Source organism: Dreissena polymorpha, chromosome 3 (genome assembly GCF_020536995.1).
Source record: "Dreissena polymorpha isolate Duluth1 chromosome 3, UMN_Dpol_1.0, whole genome shotgun sequence".
NCBI classification, from domain to species: domain Eukaryota; kingdom Metazoa; phylum Mollusca; class Bivalvia; order Myida; family Dreissenidae; genus Dreissena; species Dreissena polymorpha.
In genome coordinates this window covers 64,102,549-64,124,928 of record NC_068357.1, presented here as the reverse complement: position 1 = coordinate 64,124,928, position 22,380 = coordinate 64,102,549, and the positions used below count along the sequence as shown (strand labels likewise).

At 37.8% G+C, this 22,380-nt stretch overlaps 1 protein-coding gene across 1 annotated transcript in view; it reads right to left on the bottom strand.

Annotated features, from left to right (window-relative positions):
• The window catches only part of LOC127874483 (exosome RNA helicase MTR4-like), a 46,376-nt gene that overhangs the window by 5,333 nt on the left and 18,663 nt on the right, over positions 1-22,380 (bottom strand). The window contains exons 7-21 of the mRNA XM_052418839.1: positions 17,061-17,284; positions 16,479-16,581; positions 13,257-13,391; positions 12,509-12,588; positions 11,894-12,004; positions 8,889-8,990; positions 7,272-7,397; positions 6,225-6,375; positions 5,788-5,891; positions 5,506-5,646; positions 4,451-4,576; positions 3,673-3,783; positions 3,075-3,167; positions 1,569-1,664; positions 4-167 (exon numbers count right to left, since the gene is read on the bottom strand). Of these exons, the coding sequence (XP_052274799.1) occupies positions 4-167; positions 1,569-1,664; positions 3,075-3,167; positions 3,673-3,783; positions 4,451-4,576; positions 5,506-5,646; positions 5,788-5,891; positions 6,225-6,375; positions 7,272-7,397; positions 8,889-8,990; positions 11,894-12,004; positions 12,509-12,588; positions 13,257-13,391; positions 16,479-16,581; positions 17,061-17,284 (1,867 nt within the window). The remainder of the gene's footprint in view (positions 1-3; positions 168-1,568; positions 1,665-3,074; positions 3,168-3,672; positions 3,784-4,450; positions 4,577-5,505; positions 5,647-5,787; positions 5,892-6,224; positions 6,376-7,271; positions 7,398-8,888; positions 8,991-11,893; positions 12,005-12,508; positions 12,589-13,256; positions 13,392-16,478; positions 16,582-17,060; positions 17,285-22,380) is intronic.

Here is a 22,380-nt window from a genome sequence, read left to right as displayed (position 1 = left end):
TACCTGCTAATTTCACATGCCACTCGACCCTTCAGTTCTATGACATCAGATGCAGTACAATAACCTAGTCTTCGTAACACTCGCTTTCTGCACTTCAGTTCATCCATTTGCAGTAAAGACTTCTTCTTCTTCAGTTCTGCTTTTATTGTCTTAACTTCATTACCTATCTGCAATACAATGTTTTTTGTGTACTTGGTAACATGTCGATAAACAAGAGATGTGTTTGTCAGAAACACAATGCCCCCTACTGTGTCGCTTTGATTTATTAATTTTTGTTTCTGATTATATCGTTTAAAAAAATAATACTTCCCTTGTAAAAATGATCTGTACCTGCCAAATGATAAATAGAAATTATATCCCTTTAAAGCCTGTTACTTCCCTTGGATTTGATAATTGACCTTGAAAGATGACCTTGACCTTTCACCACTCAAAATGTTCAGCTCCATGTGATACACATGCATGCCAAATATTTAGTTGCTATCTTCAATACTGCAAAAGTTATGGCCAATGTTAAAGTTTTCGGACAGACGGACGGACTGACGGACTGACAGGCAGTTCAAATGCTATATGCCACCCTACCGGGGGCATAAAAAAGAAAGCCTTATACTTTAAATAAATGACAAAATATACAGAAAGAAAGCGTACGATGAATTAGTGACTTAAAAGAACATTTCAGTGGTTTACGGTACATGAATGTATTGTTGGCATATTTTAAATAAAAAACAAAACCACTGCTTTGTCAGCTACGTTCAAGGGCAACTCTGGAATGTGTGTATCACTGCTCATGAAGTGTCTTGCATATCTACACTTTATTGTGACCATATATACCAAATATCAATTCAATTCCTTACGAAATGTGGGATTTAATTCACTCTGCAAACTTATGCAGACAGACTAAAAAAACAATAAAGTGAATCCACTGTAGCCCTCCCTGTGGTGCTATAATTAAGGCATTAATGATCTGAAGATTAAAACTTCTTTTACTTTCACATTAATCTGATCACATGACCGTTTTTTATTTCCTCATGAATCTACTCCCCATGCTAAATTAAAAGTACATATTCATGACGGTACTTCTTTTTCATAAACAAGTTGCAAAATGACGTCAATATGTTGTGCAAATCGTTTTCACATTTGTTTCTTTAATCATAGGAAAATAATGCCAAAGTTAAGTGCTCAGTTCAACTACAACATGTATATGCTATTTGACGTAAATGAAAAAAAGAAACTGAAACAAGATTCATAATCCATTTGGCCTTTAGAAATGTATGATTACTGGTAATTTTATTTATTTATTATGGCAATTGTAAGTATTGAACAACATATTTCTGCATTTATCAGTGTATGAAGTATTTGGACCCATTATGCCGAACTCATGCATAACTACAGTTGGCGTAAATGCAAATTAGGTGTTATGTAACCAACAGTTCATACCCTGATGAAATGCAGAAAAAATACTATTCAATTAATATTTTAAATACTTAGTGCAGCAACTGTACATGTTATTAACACATATAATTTATTTAAGTTATATGCTACAATTCCAAACAGTCAGGACATTAACTTACTTTCATCTTTTTCTCATACAGGCTGTACCACTCCTCAAGATTCGGGTCCTTGTTAAGTGGATGGGAAAACAGGCGATGTTCAAACGCCTCTATTTTCTAGACAAAATACATAAAAAAAACACAATTTGACTACCTGAGTTGATGCGCTCACTGGTTATACATGAACCCAATTAGCGCAAAAACAAAACAAGAGCTGTCAGAGGACAGCGCGCTCGACTATTCAAGTGCTTGACAGTATAACATAAGCCATCATGGGGAAATTGTTCATATTCAATAATTTATTAGACGATCTCTCAAAAATAAAAATATTTTTTTTTTTTTTGGGGGGGGGGGGGGTTGAGAGGGGGTATAATGTGGGGTTTTGTCATTTATTAGACGATCTTTTAAAAATAAAAAAGGAAAAAAAAAATTCTTGGGGGGAGGGGGGGGGGGGGTAGGGGGGTGAGAGGGGGGTATAATGTGGGGTGTGGTAATTTATTAGATGATGTTTAAAGAATTTTTTTTATCTTATTTTTTTTTTTGGGGGGGGGGGGGGGGTAGGGGGGATGAGAGGGGGGTATAATGTGGGGTGGGGTAATTTATAAGATGATGTTTAAAAAAAAAAGGGCGTGGGGTATTGTTTGGGTGGAATCCATTGTGGTATTCAGGTAAGTGTTGTTTTGTCAAAGTAATAATAAAATGTGATCATAAATAAAGAAGTTATAGCAATTTAAGCAAAATGTTCAATTATCTAAGTGTAAAAGTAGGTTGGGGTCATGTTGGTAAACAAGTATGCAACATATAAAAGCAATATATCAAAGGATATAGGAAATATTTGGGGTAGTACGCAAACTTTAACATAGATTTATCAATTATATGCATATTCTAAGTATAAAAGGGGCAATAATTATGACAAAATGCTAGATAGAGTTGTCTGCTCTTGTTTATAGGTTGGGGGTGATGTTGGTAAACAAGTATGCAAAACATGAAAGCAATATGTCAAGGGACAATGAAAATAAATGGGGTAGTACGAAAACTAACATTTGCTGCATATTCTAAGTGGAAAAGGGGCCATAATTATGACAAAATGCTTGATAGAGTTGTCTGCTCTTGTTTATAGGTTGGGGTCATGTAGGTTAACAAGTATGCAAAATATGAAAGCAATATGTCAAGGGACAATGAAAATAATTGGGGTAGTACGAAAACATTTGCACGCTAACGGAAACGGAACGCCAACGCCGTTAGTGACAAATTTATATTACTTATAAGGTTAGGAAAAGTGAAATTGAGGGACACTAGTCCCACTGGCACTTGTTTATATCAAACCCTAAACAAAATTTCACTAAAATACAAATTAAAATAATTAAGGCAAATATTTTGCAACAGGCTAGAATAAATGGCCCTAGGCAACAGTCAATTATTTCCAAATGAGCTGAGAAGGTAAGTCTGAAGTTGTGCAGCTAACTTGACTACGTCCTTCATAGATTTCTCCTTGATACCCATGTCCTCTAACAGGTATGTTCTTACCTTGACTACGTCCTTCATAGATTTCTCCTTGATACCCATGTCCTCTACTGGGTCCAGCAGGGGCAGACCATCAGGGAACCTCTTCTCTACCTCCTGAATGGGGAAACATTGACAGACAATTTTAATGTAATCAGCCTCTTTCTGGGACAACTGGTATTAATGCATGTCTTAAAGAGTTGTTCCGTATTATCCTGAGCAGGGACTACACATTTCACTTTAACGAAATTTTTCATTTAAAAGGATGTCTCTACAAAAATAAAAAATCCAATCAAGGCTGAAAGTGTTGTCCCTGATAAGCCTCTACAGCCTGCAAAGGATAATCAGGGACGACAATTTTAGGTATATGTGTTAAGCCTCGTCATACCAGAACGTGGCTAGAATATTCAAATATCATGAAGGATAAAATACTTAGATACAGAAAAATATGTATTGTAAAACTTTTGATATCAGTTTAACAATCAAAGGTGGATATCAATGTTTATGCTGTTGCAAAGATAATTCTCACAGACAAATATACCACCATTATATGATTTTTTAGTTCCCTTATTTCATCACGTGAAACACTCTTAAATAGTACTTAAAAAATATATTTATTTACCTGTATAGATTTTCCAACACTCTGTCGATTATCTAATGGACGTAAATCTTTAGGCAGGTACAACCTGACAGCACTGATTCCTTGTATTAAATGCAATAGCACTGGTATAACCTGAAAATTGGTTAGACATTCTTAGTCAAAGTTATAATACTTGACATCTTTCTGAGACTTTTGAGACTTTAGAAGTATAAATGTTGATGACAGGTAAGTGATCTTAATCTTGAGTTTTCACTGCCTTGTACTACCTGATACTCACTGATTTGAAAACTACCCAATAACAACAGTGGGTATTCCCTAACTAAATGCATCAGAGTAAAATATTCTAAAATGTTCATTCTGATGCATAGTAATTAGAGAACTTATACATCAAGGACTTACCATTAAAACTTTTTTCACAGGAATGGAAAATATCATCTTGGAATTATCGGAGGAAAATATTGATGGAACAAACATTGGTAAACTAAGCCAAAATGTTAAGTTTGTAACCTTGTATAAACATTTAGCAATTCTATTGTTTATGTTGTGCAATTGGTGCTGCAAAATGTATTATTAATTTTTGTAGATAAGTTATTAGATCTTTTTTGCTATTGGCTGCTGTTTTCATTGAGATGGAAAGTTTTCTATGTAGCTGAGCTATTGTAACTGCTGTGCTATTAGAACTATTTTACTACATTGTATTTGTATAAACATGTCAATATTCCTACTACATGAACTTATTACAGTACTATTTGTCCCTTTTTCACAACTGTAAGTTTCTCTGACTGCAACAGTAACTTGCCTGCATTTCCCCGAGGGTGCCTGGCTGCCTGTGTGGCTTGATGAGGGCGGAGTTCCTGCTCTGGGCCGAGTCCTTGGTAAGATTGGCCAGCACCTCACACACGTACACCGGGCCATCGTCACCACTCTGAAACATGGAATGTGCGTAAAGTGTCTTCCCAGGGTAGCATGTGCAGTCCACACAGGCTAATGAGGGACAATTCTTTAGACAAACACTGGATTTCTGTTTAGAAGACACCTCCTTTAAACAAAAAAAATCCATAAAAGCAGAAAATGTAATCCCTGCTTAGCCTGTGCAGATTACACAGGCTAATCTGGAATGATACTCTATGCACATGTTGTGGGCAAGCTTTATTTTCTCTGTGGATGGAAAAAAGGTTGCACAACTCAGATTATTTCTTTATGCAAACCTAAGTTACTAAAAACGTTTAATAAATGTGAGTGTAGTAACAGATTAGCTTTGATTTTTACCTGTTTAATTAAATGATAATTTACATGAAGCCTCGTCTTTTTAAGTCCAAGACCAGGCTTTGGCGGACAATTCTTAAAGAACTGTTTTCAAGAAGTTTTGATTAGCGAAGACACCTTATCTATATTTCATAAAAACATAAATACTAGGCAGGAACTCGCAATAATTGCTTTAACAATATAAAGTACAATTATGATCTCACAAACCCCATGCTTGTCCAGTTACAATCTCACAACCATCCAACTTTAACAGTTATGATCTTTCCCCCCCCCTTTATTTGGCCAGTTATGATCTCACACTCCCTTTCTTTGCTATGATAAGCCAGTTATGATCTCACACTCCCTTACTTTGCTCTGATTAGCCAGTTATGATCTCACACTCCCTTTCTTTGCTATGATAAGCCAGTTATGATCTCACACTCCCTTACTTTGCTCTGATTAGCCAGTTATGATCTCACACTCCCTTACTTTGCTCTGATTGGCCAGTTATGATCTCACACTCCCTTACTTTGCTCTGATTGGCCAGTTATGATCTCACACTCCCTTACTTTGCTCTGATTGGCCAGTTATGATCTCACACTCCCTTACTTTGCTCTGATTAGCCTTCTTCTGGAAGTTGACGACCATGGTCCAGCCGAAGTCATCCTCCCCGTTCTTCACATGCACTAGACGCCCAGGCTGCAGGAACGGCAGCAGGTACTGGGGCTTCTGTATGTACGCTTGCAGCTCCTGGAACACAAGAGAAAATGAATTGGAGTCAAGCACTTAAAATAATATATTGATGCCTAAACTTAAATAATACAACAGCTATATGTGTATAGTAATTCACTGGAATTCAATATCATACTGTCTGTCAAGCAGTAACACTACCTTTCCCAGGTGGTCGAGCTGTTGCCGTATCTTGTAGTAGGATGTGACCTGGTCCTCATTGGGTACAGCACACTTGCCATACCGCTCCTCTGTCACCTTCAACTCTGCAAGACCACACATAATCACTGAATATAAAATTATTCAAAGCATATAAAAAAATAAAGGGCGGACATGACAGGTGGAACCACCATTTAAACCTAACATCCACCCTTTCAACCAAACAAACCCACCACCTAACAGATGGTGCAACTAATGTATGCCATTCTTTGGGGGCATAATAAGACCATAAGTCTAGTGCTGGTAAATGTTGAAATGGGTATGCTCAGATTCTTGATAAATCATTTCAGACTTGTCAGATTTCCTTCATCTCATGTATAAGAATTGTGGCTTGCTTGGTCGAACAGTCATATGTGAGGACACATAATGCCAAAACTTACGATCTATAAGCCCTGGTATGGCTGCATAGTTCTGGAACTGGTAGAAGGACCTCTCGAGCATGAACTCTGGGTTGATCTCCTCCACTCTCAGCAGGTTGAGCACCATGTTGTAGGTCAGATGGAAGGCACTGTTCAACGGGTCAGCAGCTCCCTGCAATAGGGAACCTTGAGATCACAGACAAGGCACACAGAAATAAAGCAGAAACTTATTTCTGTTTTAAGTACATTAACACAACCAGGTAGTTTCCATAATATTTGAACCAAAAAAGAGCAGCGCATAAGTTCACAGGCCCATTCAAAATGTTCACAAAGATTCAGCCCTTTCGCAGAAATACTTTTAGATATACGCTTGACACACGTGAACAAATCTTTTATTCTGCTAATAAATGGGCCATAACTTCTGGTTTTAAAATCCCCCTGGTCCTTTTAGCAAATAGCATTATAATATTGAGTTTTTATGACAAGAGACTCATCTGTTGAAGTTCAAAGAGTAAATGTTTCAAATACGTTATTCAGAGCAGTGATTTTGAACATATCTCAGGGAAGGAAAACACACATACCCTCAATTTTTTCACCTTAGCATTTCACATTCAAATTTATCTAGCAAATTTTAAACTTCATTAAACTGTCTTTTCATTAAAAACTAGGATATTAGTTGAAAGGAACAAAAAACTGGTTAAACGGAATTTTTGCCACATTGTACACACAATCAGCAGAGGAAATATCTCCGTCTTATAACATAGTCATTATTATTATCGACATCATATAAGCCTCTGTCTGGGAAAACTGGGCTAAATGCATGTGCATAAAGTGCCGTCCCAGATTAGCATGTGCAGTTTGCAAAGGCTTATCAGTGACAACACTTTCTGATTTTATAAAAAATTTTCAAAGAAATCTCTTTTTAACGAAAATCCAATTTAGGAGGAAAGTGTTGTACTAGTTTAGCCTATGCGGACTACACAGGCTAATCTGGGATGACACTTTATGCACATGCATTAAGCTTAGTTTTCCCAGACTAAAGATCAAATAAGCCGAGGCTTGTATTACCTTGAGAACAGCCTTGCCGGCTGCTGGAGGCATCTTCTCATCTATCATGAGGATGACGATGCCTCTGTCGTCCAGACCACGACGTCCGGCCCGCCCACTCATCTGGATGTACTCTCCTGATGTCACCTGCACCAAGCATGGCAACAATTGGAGACTGTGTAGAGGCATGCTTACAATGTAGGGCTTTGTCCAAATAAATACGGACAAGGAACTTTAAATATTAGCCTCATTTTGAGAAAATAGGGTTTTATCAATGTGCATTCCTCTAAGACTTCCTTTAAACGTAAAATACCATAAAAGCGGAAAGTGTCGACCCTGATTAGCCTGTGTCCACTGCACAGGCTAATCTGGGACAACACTTAATGCACATCAGAGCTCCAGATAAGGGCCATAGAGCCGTTAATACGGCTTTTTCATGAAGGTTTACGCATTTATTTTTATAAACTGGACGTACAATTATGACTTTAATATCCCTATTACGCATTTACGAACAAAATCTGGCCGTACCAATACGTCCGCATCAGCGCGGCGTGATTTGTTGGTCTCTAACCTAATGGCGCTTTTCATTAATTTAAATTACCAAAAAGTTGTAGACTTATTGTATAATCTGTTGTGTGATTTCCGGTAACTTGTTAACCCGTCAAAGACCATTGTGTACACACCGGTCTTACTGACCTGTGTACTAACACTTAAGTAATTGTGGGAAGCACTTTTTTTACCAGTGAAAAGTGAAAGTAGGTTAGGTAATCGTGCCTCTGATAATCGCTAGCAGTCTTAATAGAGATTCAAAATCAAATTTAAAAATAAATAAATAACATTTATTTTAACAACATTCCGCTTAAAACACACAATAAAAACGGTTTTTCTTTCATTATTAACATTTTCATTCCTATGCAGAACTACTTTGGCGGAAGCATAATTCCCCAAACAAGGGGAATGTGATGCCTCTTAGTATAGAGGTGACAATAACGTAGTGACGTCACCATCTATGTATAGAATGGTCAAAAACAATATGCCTGCGCGCAGGGAGGGCGGGTAAACGGAAAGCTGTTAAAGAAACACGTTGTGGTCATAATTATAATGGCTACATACGGTCGTCTAACCATCCTGACATTCAATCTGTAACCCAAATAAGTCAGTTATACACCCTTCAATATCCAAGAACACTGGTAGTACAGTACTACCTGTATCTTTGGATATGGTAGTACATGTACTAATTGATTTTCAGCGTTACTCTTTTTCTTTATGTCAGTGGCAGTACCGTTACTAATTTCACAAATACTTATCTGGAGCTCTGGCACATGCAATAATTTAAGTTTTCCCAGAAACAGCTCATATCAATATTAAAATACAAAATTATGATTTTGTCTTCTAGTTGATACCCAGATTTAAAAACAAAACAAAAACATAATAAATGTAAACTTCCACCAAGCTGGGTTAAAATAATTTTATTTTCTGTTAACTATTTAAATTTCTTAGTAGTTAAATACTAACGAATTGAAACTCCACTTGCATCCACAGAAGATAACTATTATTAACTCTTTAAGTCCCATTCCAACTTAATGATAGTCTTTACTTGGATACATGTATTTGCTCTATGAGAGACCAGACACGTACCCATCTGAAGTCCTGCCCATCAAACTTGCGTGCACTGGTAAACAGCACAGTCCTAGCTGGCATGTTCAGGCCCATGGCAAACGTCTCTGTAGCAAACAGCGCCTGAAACAACAGCATACAAGTCTTGTTTTTGGAAAACTGAGCTTAATGCAAGTGCATCAAGTTACATCCCAGATTAGCATCTGCAGTCAGCACAGGCTAATCAGGGACAACACTTTCTGCCTCAACAGATTTTTGTTTAGACGAGAATTTGTTTCAGGGAAAAAAACATGAAAGCCGAAAGCGTCATCCCTGATTATGCTGTGTGCATGGCTATTCTGAGATTACACTTAACACAAATGCATTAAGGTCTGTTTTCCATAAACAAGGTTCATACCTACTTCAGTACAAGACTGGAAAGCTGTGACATAACATATAAACTTACAATATTGAACAACAAGAGGGCCAAGATGGCCCTAGTTCGCTCGCCTGAGAGGAGTCGGTTCATTCAATCTTTACCAAACGTCAAACTTGACCTAGATATTATCCAGACAAACATCCTAGTCAAGTTTCATCATTATTGAACCAAAACTCTGGCATATGGAATGATTTTGTTTTTGGAAGATTTGACCTGGTGACCTATATTTTGAGTTGACACCCTTTACCAAACATCAAACTTTGCTTACAAAAATAAATATTATGACCAAGATTCATAAAATCTTAAACAAAATTGTGACCTCTAGAGTGTTTACAAGGATTTTGTATAATATCACCAAGTTTCATGATGATTGGGCAAAAAATGTGACTTCTAGAGTGTTCACAAGCTTTTTTTACTATACAAATATGAGATAACTGCCCCCCCCCCCCCCCGGCAGCCATGTTATTCAACTGACCGGAACCATTTTCGATCTCAACTCTCATATCAAGGAAACAAATGTTCAGACCAAATTTCATGAAAATTGGGCCAAAAATGTGATTTCTAGAGAGTTCACATGTTTTCACTATATACATATAGAGAAAAATGCCCCGCCCACTGGCGGCCATGATTTTTCACCGATCTGGACCATTTTTGAACTCGTCCGAGATATCAATAAAACCAATGTTTTGACCAACTTTCATGATGATTGGGCAAAAATTGTGACTTCTAGAGTGTTTACAAGGTTTCTCTATAGCCAAATAAGGAAAACTGCCCCCCCCCCCCCTGGCAGCCATGTTATTCAACTGACCGGAACCATTTTCAAACTCAACTCTCATTTCAAGGAAACAAATGTTCTGACCAAATTTCATGAAAATTGGGCCAAATATGTGACTTCTAGAATGTTCACATGTTTTCACTATATACATATAGAGAAAAATGTTCCCCCCCCACTGGAGGCCATGTTTTCCACCGATCTGGACCATTTTCGAACTCGTCCGAGATATCAATAAAACCAATGATTTGACCAACTTTCATGATGATTTGATCAACTTTCATGATGATTGGGCAAAAATTGTGACTTCTAGAGTGTTTACAAGGTTACTCTATAGCCAAATAAGGAAAACTGCCCCGCCCACTGGCGGCCATGTTTTTCAACAGACCGGAACCACTTTTGAACTCAACCAACATATCATTAAGACAAACATTTTGACAAAGTTACATGAAAATTAGGCATGAAATGTGACTTTACAGTGTTTACAAGTTTTTTCTTTTTTTTGACCTAGTGCCCTAGTTTTTGACCCGGCATGACCCAGTTTCGCACTCGACCAAGATTTCATCTTTGGCTACTGACCAAGTTTCATGAAGATTGGACAATAAATGTGGCCTCTAGAGTGTTTACGAACAAATGTGGACGGACGACGGACAGAGACCGGTCACAAAAGCTCACCTGAGCAATCAGGTGAGCTAAAAATAAACTAATTGGAAACAATCCACTTTCTTTACAGCTCTTACTGATTATGCAGACAAGTCCTCAAATTTCTTCTCAAAATCTCCCTTCATCTTAGGCACTGATACATTTTCACTACGTCACACATCTCCCTTCATCTAAGGCACTGATACATTTTCACACCATCAAACATTTCAAGCACATATCAAACTTTTCAAGCACAAATCAAACTTTTCAAGCACAAATCAAACTTTTCAGGCACAAGGCAGTAAAGGAAGCTGTATCCTGTTTGCAACTAGATTGGACAAGTGTATCCACCCACTGGACAAGTGTATCAACACACTGAAGATTCTGTCAAAACCAGTAAAATTTTTGAAAAATTCACACATTAAATTTTGTTCAACGAAAATAGATAACAGTAATAAAATACTGAAGTAAATCAAGACTTTGACAGTAAAACCCAACAAATTTATCATGTGCATTATCAATTTATGTTCATATTGCTCTTTATCGGTACACCAGTAATGTTTAATAATTAAATTCCTCTTCCATTCAGCACAAACATATTCCATTTGTAATTTTAACATTCAACAGAAGTCTGACCTCTAACACAAAAAAAGTTGTACTTATTACCGTCACATTAATATTTATATATTACTATATCATGGTTGTTCATGTACATACCAAGTTTCATGACTATACCTTTAGAAAAATTGCATTATTTTGTGTGATTCTATTTTTACTCATATTCATGTGACATTTTACATGTGCAGAAAAGTTGTAATATGTGTAATACTCGAATTACTTTTATCATGTATACCAAGTTTTATAACAAAATACCACAATTCTACTACCCTAAAAAAACAGGCACCAAACCCTTACCACTCAATCCTTTCCGACATTGCCCACTACTCCTACCAACAAGAGAAATGGGCTGCATTCCAAACGGAGCACAAAGGTTTTCAGCCATTCTATCTGAAAACCTGTCTTAATGCATGTGCGTTAAGTATTATCCCAGTTTAGCCTGTGCAGTCAACACAGGCTTTTTTAGCGGACTGCACAGGCTAATCTGGAACGAAACCAAACAGATTTAACCCCTATTTTCCCAGTGGGCAGCTCATTTCTGGACAACATAAAACAGTGTTCCACTGTAGCACTGACCTTGATAAGTCCTTCAGAGAACAGGATCTCAATGGTCTCCTTGAGTAGTGGCAGCAGACCACCGTGATGGATGCCGATACCTTTCTTGAGTAGAGGCAACACGTGCTCAACCTGCCAATGGCACATAATCATGTCAGCATGGGGTACAACACGAGTTGGACATGTTACTGATATCGGCCTCAATATGGGAAAATGGAGCTTAATGCATGTGTGTAATTTCATTCAAGATTAGCCCGTTGATAGTTTTCACAGATTTTCAGTCTTCATAGATAACATCCATGCAAGTATGAAAACTTTTTGGAATTCGATATTAATGTTAGATAAAATGCACACTCTTGTGTTTACCAAGAATTTTAACTTTCCGATTAAGTCCTAAAGTAGGTCAGTGGCAAGGTTTAAGTCAAGTTATGGGAAATGGTTATGTTTATAATTTTCATCCATGCAAGTATCAAAGCTTTTTAGCAAGCGGTATTGATGCTAGACCAAACGGGTCATTATGGGTTAATTCAAGAATTTTGACCTTTTGAAGGAGGTAAAAAAAGTAATACAGTTGGAAAGTGCTTAGTTTTAAAACTGCTTATTATTCTACAAGAGTTTGTACACAGAGATAAAAACCTGAGGTAATTTCTTGTCTTCATCAGACAAGGCATCTATGGCGTTGTTGAAGACCTCTTGTACAAGGATCTTTTCCTCCTCTGTAACAACAATTTCACAAAAAGAGTTTAACTTTTATATGCAGTCTGAGAAATAAGGCACAAGCCCAAGATGTCCAAATTTAGTTATGAACAACGAAAATCATGAGAAAATCGAGAGATCGTAGGTCCAATTGGGTATAAAAATAATTACGATAGTTTTCATGAAAAAGGCATTTTGACTTAATCATTGCATAATATGCAATATATGTCATCAGTTTTGTGCATCCAGTAATTTCCTTTGGCTTAGTTAAGATTGACTAGATTTCTGCAGAAGATTCATAGCCCTCTTAAGAAACAGTGTTGAACCAAACTTGTATTAACTCTTTCAGTGCTGGAAACAAATTTTGAAGGCCTTTGCAAACAGTTTGGATCCAGATGAGACACCACAGAACGTGGCGTCTTATCAGGATCCAAACTGTTTGCTATTCTGATAGTGTTCTTTGAAAAAAAATAAAGAAAATGCTAATTTTTTTAATTCAGCATACAACATTTTAGCAGACGACAAATTTCCCAGCATGCAAAGGGTTAAACATTTTTTTCAAAGAATACAATCAGAATAGCAAACAGTTCGGATCCTGATGAGACGCCACGTTTTGTGGCGTCTCATCTGGATCCAAACTGTTTGCAAAGAAAATGCTTATTTTAGAAATTCAGCTTAGCATGGCTACCTGTATTGAAGTCTAGCTTGGTCATCTGCATGGCATAGGCCTCACAGTCCTTCTTGCTGAAGCTGAACACGATCACCGGGGCAAACTTCCTCTCCAGAATCATCTTCACGATCTTGTAGCAGTTGCTCTCTTGTTCTTTAAAAAGGGAAACATATTATAAATGGTATATTATGGAGCATCGCCTTGGAAAAACTGTGCTTCATGAATGTGCATATAGTTTTTCTCAGATTAGCCTGTGCAGTCAAAACAATTTAATCAAGAAGTCTCATTTAAACAGCAATCCAGTATAAGTTGAAAGTGTAGTTCCTGATTAGGATGTGCAGACTGCACAGGCTAATCCTGGACGACACTGTACACACATGCATTAAGCCCCGTTTTCCAAGACCCAGACGCAATGTGATCCAATCAGAATCCACTTTATATGGTGTAGCTCCCATTTTAACAAGGGTCAAATCAATGAACAAACAGTGTTCTTACACTGAAACAAAATAAAACATAACAAGAGTGCTAAACTGTCACAAGATACGCCCGTTTGACGGTTTTGGACAACTTGATAACTTTACCATGACCCATATTTGAACTTGACCTACATATCATCTAGACACAACTTCTGACCAAATTTGGTGAAGATCAGATGAAAACTACTTCAGAGAGCGGACACCATGTTAAATGCTTGAAATGCACTAAGTGACCTCGTGATCTAGTTTTTGACCCGGCATGACCCATACTTGAACTTGACCTAGATATTGTCTAGACACAACTTCTGACCAAATTTGGTGAAGATTGGATGAAAACTACTTCAATTGGAGAGCGGACACCATGCTAAATGCTTGAAATGCACTAAGTGACCCTGTAACCTAGTTTTTGACCCTGCATGACCAATATTCGAACTTGACCTAGATATTGTCTAGATACAACTTCTGACCAAGTATGGTGATTATCGGATGAAAACTACTTCTATTACAGAGCCAACACCATGCTAAATGCTTGAAATGCACTAAGTGACCCCATGACCTAGTTTTTGACCCGGCATAACCCATATTCGAACTTGACCTAGATATTGTCCAGATACAACTTCTGACCAAGTTTGGTGAAGATCAGATAAAAACTACTTCAACAAGCAAATTCGTTGAATTGATATCCCCCGCCTATATACTTCTGGACACAAAAGTGTTATATTTGACACTAAAAAAAGCCTTTTTTTGAAGATACAAAGGGCTATAATTATGTTATTATCAGATGGTGTACAATGCCATTTGGCATGCATCATCCTATTATACATATATATACTCATACCAAGTTTCAATGAAATCCGCCAAAGCACTTCCAAGATATGGCTCCGGACACAAAAGTGCCTATAGTAAAAAGCATTTTTTCAAGATACAAAGGGCCATAACTCTGTTTTGAACAGATGGTGTACAATGCCATTTGGCGTGCATCATCCTCTTTTGCATATATATACTCATACCAAGTTTCAATGAAATCCGCCAAAGCACTTCCAAGATATGGCTCCTGACACAAAAGTACCTATAGTAAAAAGCGTTTTTCAAGATACAAAGGGCCATAACTCTGTTTTTAACAAATGGTGTACAATGCCATTTGGCATGCATCATCCTCTTATGCATATATATACTCATACCAAGTTTCAATGAAATCCGCCAAAGCACTTCCAAGATATGGCTCCGGACACAAAAGTGCCTATAGTAAAAGCATTTTTTCAAGATACAAAGGGCCATAACTCTGTTTTTAACAGATGGTGTACAATGCCATTTGGCGTGCATCATCCTCTTATGCATATATATACTCATACAAAGTTTCAATGAAATCCGCCAAAGCACTTCCAAGATATGGCTCCGGACACAAAATTGCCGGACGGCCGGACAACACCAAAACAATATCCCTCCGCCTCTGGCGGGAGATAATTAGAGAGCGGACACCATGCTAAATGCTTGAAATGCACTAAGTGACCCTGTGCCCTAGTTTTTGACCCGGCATAACCCATATTCGAACTTGACCTAGACATTGTCTAGATAAACTTCTGACCAAGTTTGGTGAAGATCGGATGAAAACTATTTGAATTAGAGAGCGGACACTGCTGTGGACGCCGCCCGACTGGCCGCCAAGGTGAAACTATAATACTTCCTGTTTTTTTAAAACGGGCGTATAAAAACTGAAGAACTGCTTGAATTCCTGGGCATTCTAACACTTTTCCTAAAATGCAAACTATTGACTCCTAACCAGACAAGGAACAAATGTTGTTTTCAGGGTATCAGTAGAGACCTCTTGCAGTGACCTATAGCTTGTGTGGATGTAATCAATATACCATATGTAAAACAACAGGGTATTAGCTTGCATAATAAACAAGAGTTATTGTGCTTAATTGTTATCATATTTTTTATATAAATATTCAGATACTAACTTGATATCCAAAAACTAAAATTCATTTTCTAACCTTCATTGACCTCCCTTATGAAAACCGTGAAGTTACACATGTACGTTAACTTTTATAAGGCATCAGATTGAAAACTTCCATCATTAAATATCTGAGTTGGATTGCAAAATCATCATCTGCCTAGTAGAACATCTCAACCCAAACATTAGAGACAACATGAAGATACAAGTGAATATTTTGATGTTTAACCAAATATTGTTAAGTAGAAAATTTAAGATGTTTACAGAATGCAACAATTTCCAGCTAGACAAAAAGATTGCTAGTGTCGATATCACAATCCTTATCATGGATAACAATATGAATATAAGAAAATGTGATTCCAAAGAAGTTAAACAATTCAAATATTTATTATTCCAAGAATAGTATAATAAGACAGAGATACAAATCATTAACAGTGGCGTTGCTTGTGACCTCAACATCCAAACCCATTAAGAGGGTGTAGAGGCATCAGACTGAAATTGTTCATCAGTCGTGTTCTGTGTTGGATTGCAAAGCCATCATCTGCCTTCTAATAAGCCTTGTTCTTGGACAACTGGGCATTTCATGTGCGCAAAGTGTCCTCGCAGATTACACTGTGCACAGGCTAATCAGTGAAAACAATTTTCACTTTAACTGGATTTTCGTTACAAGACTCTTTCAACCAAAAATACCATTAAAGTGGAAAGTATTGTCCCTGATAAACTTAAGATGGCTGCACAAGCTTATCAAGGGCACCACTTTACCCACATGCATTAAGCACCGTTTTCTCATAGCGCGGCTTAGCGACTCACGTTTGAATCCCCCCTTGCGCCCCTTGGTGTCCCCCTTGGCAGCCTCCCCTGCATCCTTCAGTACAGACATGGCAGTGTTGAAGTTCTCCTCTCTAAACTCGCCCTACAAACAGCTCAGGCAACTAAGGATAGGTTTACCATACAAACTGAACTGTATTTGTCATGAGGTGATTTAAACCTATCTAATAAGCCATTGCATCTTGATCAGAATAATTTATATTGTTTATATTCATTAAAACAATACACACATTTCAAGAAGTATAATAGTAGGGTATTTAACACTGCCTTTTACGGTAATTAACCCAACATATTCCAACATGTACAATTTTATCTTGTCAGATTTAGTGATTCAACTATGCAAAAGCTTGCAAGCACCGCAGTGATAAATTTAGAACCTGGCTTGCTTTAATTTTCAGTTTCATATAACATTTTCTTAGCCTTATGTAACAATGGAAAACTTCGGACTTGCTTAGTCAAACTAGTTATTTGAATGACTGCACATTTGTCTAAAATTAGCTGTTTGTAGTCATTAATGATAACATTCACTAACAGCAGCTCTATTCAGCAATGCCAAGTACTCACATTTTCGTCCACCACGAGATGTATGCCATCCCCGCCGGCAGGGAAGATGTAGTGTTGTAGTGGTGTGGGCCTGTAGTCCGTGTACACGACATGGCAGGGCTGCTGGTGCAGGTGACAGATCCACTCTGCAAACTGGCGGGCGTTGGGGATGGTGGCGGACAGGAACACATAGTGCACGTTGTCTGGTAGCAGGATGATTGTCTCCTCCCATACCACACCTCGCTCTGACAAGTACATATTAGCCTTGCTTAATGCATGTGTGTAAAGTGTTGTCCCAGATTAGCCTGGTCAGTCCGCACAGGCTAATCAGGGATCAAACTTCCCCTTAAATGGTATTTTTTGTTTAAAGGAAATCTCTTGTAAATGTTAATATAGTCAATGCCAAACGTGTTGTCCCATATACGCCTTCGTGGGCTGCAGGCTGATCTGGGACACTTAAAACACATGCATTAAGCCCTGTTTTCCCATAATGTGGCTCAACTCACAGTGCAGTCTGTGTTTCAAGTGCATTGTAAAATTTCACTCTGCAATAATTCAATATAACAAGGCAGTCCAAAACAAGAGATGTGTTTGTCAGAAACACAATGCCCCCTATTGCGCTGCTTTGAAGCCATAAATTTGACCTTTGACCTTCAACGATGACCTTGACCTTTAGCCACTCAAAATGTGCAGCTCCATGAGATACACATGCATGCCAAATATCAAGTGGCTATCTTCAATATTGCAAAAGTCAGAAAACTAAAACCAAGGTTAAAGTTTGTGACACACACATACAATGACTGACTGACACAATGACAGACAGACAGACAGGCCAAAAACAATATACCCCAGATCTTTCAATCCGGGGGCATAAAAAAGCTAAATGCCATTCATATTGCCTCAATTTAATTAACATTACCGTTCAGTTTTATGAAAATCCTTTATACTGCACTTAAAATAGTTAAAAGACTTCCTTATTGCGAACATTTGCAGACATGAAACAGGTTTTTTCTGCTATGTAAAAAAGGCTGTAAAAAGGATCCAATCTCAAAGAAAATGGACCCGATCCGAAACTGAAATTGTAATTTTTTCCCCCAATTTCAAAAAGAAAAGAAAAAAAAAGTGTCTTAAGATTATTATATCTCAATTTTATTTCATGAATATGTAACATGGTATAAAACTATAATTTATATGATCTTTTTCCTAAAACAAATTTTTTAAATAAAATTCATTTTAATTATTAAATACTTACCTGTTATCGTATGCTTATACTTTCCAAGGGGAAATAACTCATCCGGAATTTTAACTGGGAATCCGCCACCTCAATACCGTAATACAGGCCAGGTTAAACATAGTGCAATGCAACCTAGCCAAAAATCGGTAACCAACCCTCAATATTCTTTCAATATATATACAAAAATATTAATCGAATAGCGGGGTGGGAGGTGGGACTTACCGATAACAGGTAAGTATTTAATAATTTAAATGAATTTTATTTAAAAAATTTGTTTTAATGTCATAAATACTGACCTGTTATCGTATGCTGATTTTGCAGCTGCGGTGGGAAGGTTCGTATATATTTTCCCAACACAGTAGAACCCATAAACAGGGTTATCAGCTAATGATATCAAGTAATCTTCGTTAAAACGGTATTAATTATGACTTCTCGGACAGAGTAATATGTCTATGTCGTAAAGAAGACACTACCGTTAGTGAAACCACAACAAGCCCAAACGTATACAAATTGTGTTGTTGGCACTTCAGAAAACGAAGATAAAAAGATGACAAGGTGGTCGGATTCCTCCAGTAAACAGCTTAGAGCACGTCAAAAAGTGGGGTGTGATTAATATATGTCCACAAAACAGACAGAGCTCTTAATTCATGCGGTCAGATCCTAAAAAGGAATGAATCCTTAGATAGGATAAGATTAACTTTCCTTAGTCGAGGTCTAACCCCGAGAAATAGAAGCCGCAGACACATCCCCCCCCCCTTTTTGGGGAAATGAAGAGTGTCTTTGAGAACCTCGAATGGACTTCTGACTAACACTGCTGAGATAGAACTTCAAAGCCCTGATTGCCCAAAGAAGTTTATCCTCATCTTCATGACTACCAGTTTAAGAAAACTTGGAAACTTGAAGGTAGAAGCCATATAGAGGACTTGATATTAAGCAAGGAATCCTGGCTGACACAACAAAGTGAAAACGACAATAGATCCAACTGGAATTGGTCGTATTCAACAGAAAAAGCATGAATTTCACTTCTCCGTATGGTAAAAGCCATAATAAGAAGGAAAACCGTCTTAAAATTATATTGGAACTGTTAATAAGCCTGATGAAAAAGGTTCATAGGGAGCTCATTAAGCATCCCAACATGTTACACAAGTCAAAACCGCTTAAGAAGGTAAAGGAACGAAAAACATAGTGTTGACGTTCCATAGTTTGGATCAGTTCCAAAATAGGTAAGACAGCACAGAGTTGCGATGACTTACACAAAACAAGGTATACGAAAGCATAATCTCTATCCTTTGATGAAGAAAAGAACAAATTTCTTATCATCAAGAAAAAGATGAGAAAAACCTCTATGTATCTAGCAGAGTGATTAAGGTAATAACTATGCTCTCAATTACCCAGTAAAAAATGAATTTCCATAGAACCTTTATACAGTTCTGATGGAATTATCCTTGCACAAGTAACAAGGATTGAAACTCTAACAGAAAAACGTTCTTCTGTAGAGATAACTAAAAGTTATTAATGGCCAGACATGAAGTGGCACATGTTTGGATCAGTAAAAATATGTCTCAGTGAGATATGATATTTGACCTGTGAAGAAGTTTCCTGAAAATAATTGTACAGGATACTTAAAAGGTCGTAGAACCATAATCCCATGGTTCATTAAGTATATTTCATGAAATTATGGCAAAAACTCAGTTATTGCAAAAACTCACCAAGAAGGCAAGATATTCCAGTTTATGTCAATGGACGAATGTATAACAATTGCACACCCTGCTGGATCGATTTCTGTGAACTGCATTGTTGACGTTGTTCAGCATACCGGTATACACTGCGATATACGATCGCATAACGCTAATAACTAGCGTTTGATGATAAACAACATTCTTTGATATACTATGTACACCATGCAACTCGTCTGCAACTTCACTGCCGCGCATGCGCAATTACATTATTCAACCCAACGGAAAAATAATTCGAAAGAAAGAACTGCAGGACAAAACGTCCAACAGGGCGTTGAGACGAACTGGTATGAGAAAGACGATAGAGAAAATTTGTTGTTCTTGCAAAGAACGAATAAGTTCCTGATTTCCAGTTACAAGGAGTGATAATATGATCACCTCCGTGTCTGTAAGTAAACCACGACCGATGTGTGATAGTTGAAACCATCACAAAGGAATCGTGAAAATGTGTTGTAAATGAAAAACAGCTAAAAAGAATTTTCGCTTTTCAAGATGTAGATGTGCAGGTGATATTCGTTAGGATACCACATAATTGAGAAAATCAAGATACGTTGTTCTATGTGATCGTCCATAACCTTATCTGCTCACATCTGTATAAGATGTAAGGAAGGTTGTGGTAGAATAAACTATATTCTTGCCAAGATAATCTTCTAGTCTAGACACCACTGAATAGTGGTAAATAATGACAAAAAGATGGAAATCTGTGTCATTAAATAATCCCGAGATTAATACAATTATCTTAAAAATAAAGCTGAAACGGACGTAAGAAAAGACGTCTCAGCAGAAGGACCGGTGACCAGACCGGTAAATACCGACCGGTGACCGGAACCATTTGTCAAGGATGGGTGGGCAAAGAAACCACGGCAAGCCGAACTTTCCCACTCCAAACACACTTGAAAATTGGTAGAATAGGACAGTGTTTAACACTTATAAGTTTATGACCTATCTACAGAATATAGCCTCTTCTTGAACCAATAACAGGCGCCTTTAAAATCCTGGATAATACAGGTCGCGAAGTCATCGATTTGCGAAGTACGGAAATATGATTGATAGTGGTACCTCCGGAATCGGAGGTGTGATGGCAGAAAAAGGTGAAAACCCTAGGGGTAACCTTAAGCGGGTCCACGCATGCCGGTAGAATGCATGGAAGTCTTAAATTCTGACTTGATTAATCCATTTACTTCAAGACTTCTAACCTGGACGAATTCCGAAAGGAATACGACCAGTTATAGGAAGACGGCCTGTTATGGCCAGAAGTGTAATAGAAGAATAACTTTAAGATGAGGTCCCTCCAGATCCTAGGATCTAAGATCTGAGTTCAATAGGTCCTAAGCCATCTACAAGACTGTAGCCGCTATGCGGTCAATCGGATAGGCAATCCTATGTATCAGAACTCTTGTTGATTCCAGTAGCTTGAAAATATGCACTGCCGTAGGAGCAATAGAAAAGCAGAAGTCGATACAAATGTCGTCTTGCTAATCCTGCTATTGTCATTAATGTGTCCCAACTGTTCCGTGACACTGACTGCAAAGTCTGTAGCCAACAGGTAAAGGCGGTTAAAACAATTCATCCTTCGGGTCTCGAACATAAATAAATAGAGGTCAAATAGTAATGTTCGACCTCAATGCTAGTCTCCGAGCCCACTTCAGCCGATCTATCTGCAAGACCAGTAGTCTGCATGTAGCCGGTTGAGATAGAAGTACAAATAACAGATATAGCATGATTTGGTAACCGTCGCCAGTAGAACATCAGTATTGAAAAACACAAAAAGTCATGTAGATTGTTGAATCCATAAAATATAGTATTCAATACAATCATAGCCAGGGGTATACAACTATGTAATGTAGACGATACCCGTGATACTAAAAATTGACCGATGAAAACACAGTGGAATACCGGTAATTGGTAAGTGGTGACCGAACCGGACCGGTCAATGACCGGTAACTGTAGCCCGGTGAACGGACCAGTCATAATATGACCGGTGACGTTACCAGTTAAAGACCGAAAAATGGTGGAATCCATATGGTCTGTTATCAATGTCAAGCACTGCTCGGAAAAGAAGATCATGCCAAAAAATCCAATCCGATGGCGATGAGACATCACTTATTCTGACCGGTGATCAGTGATCGGTGATATGACCGATGAATGGTGACCGATGTCCGGTGATCGGGACCGGTATAATATAACTGCGTCAGAATGGAAATATCTGGTGCAGAAGAATGACCATCCACGAAGTCATCTGATAATGTTAACCAGAAAACAACGGTAGATTATCAGTATTAATAGGCATAAGTGTCCTTGTAGTCGTAGTGGAGAAAAGAACAGCTTATCCCGAAGCCTGAATGTTAAACGAACTAGTGTTCGTATACAA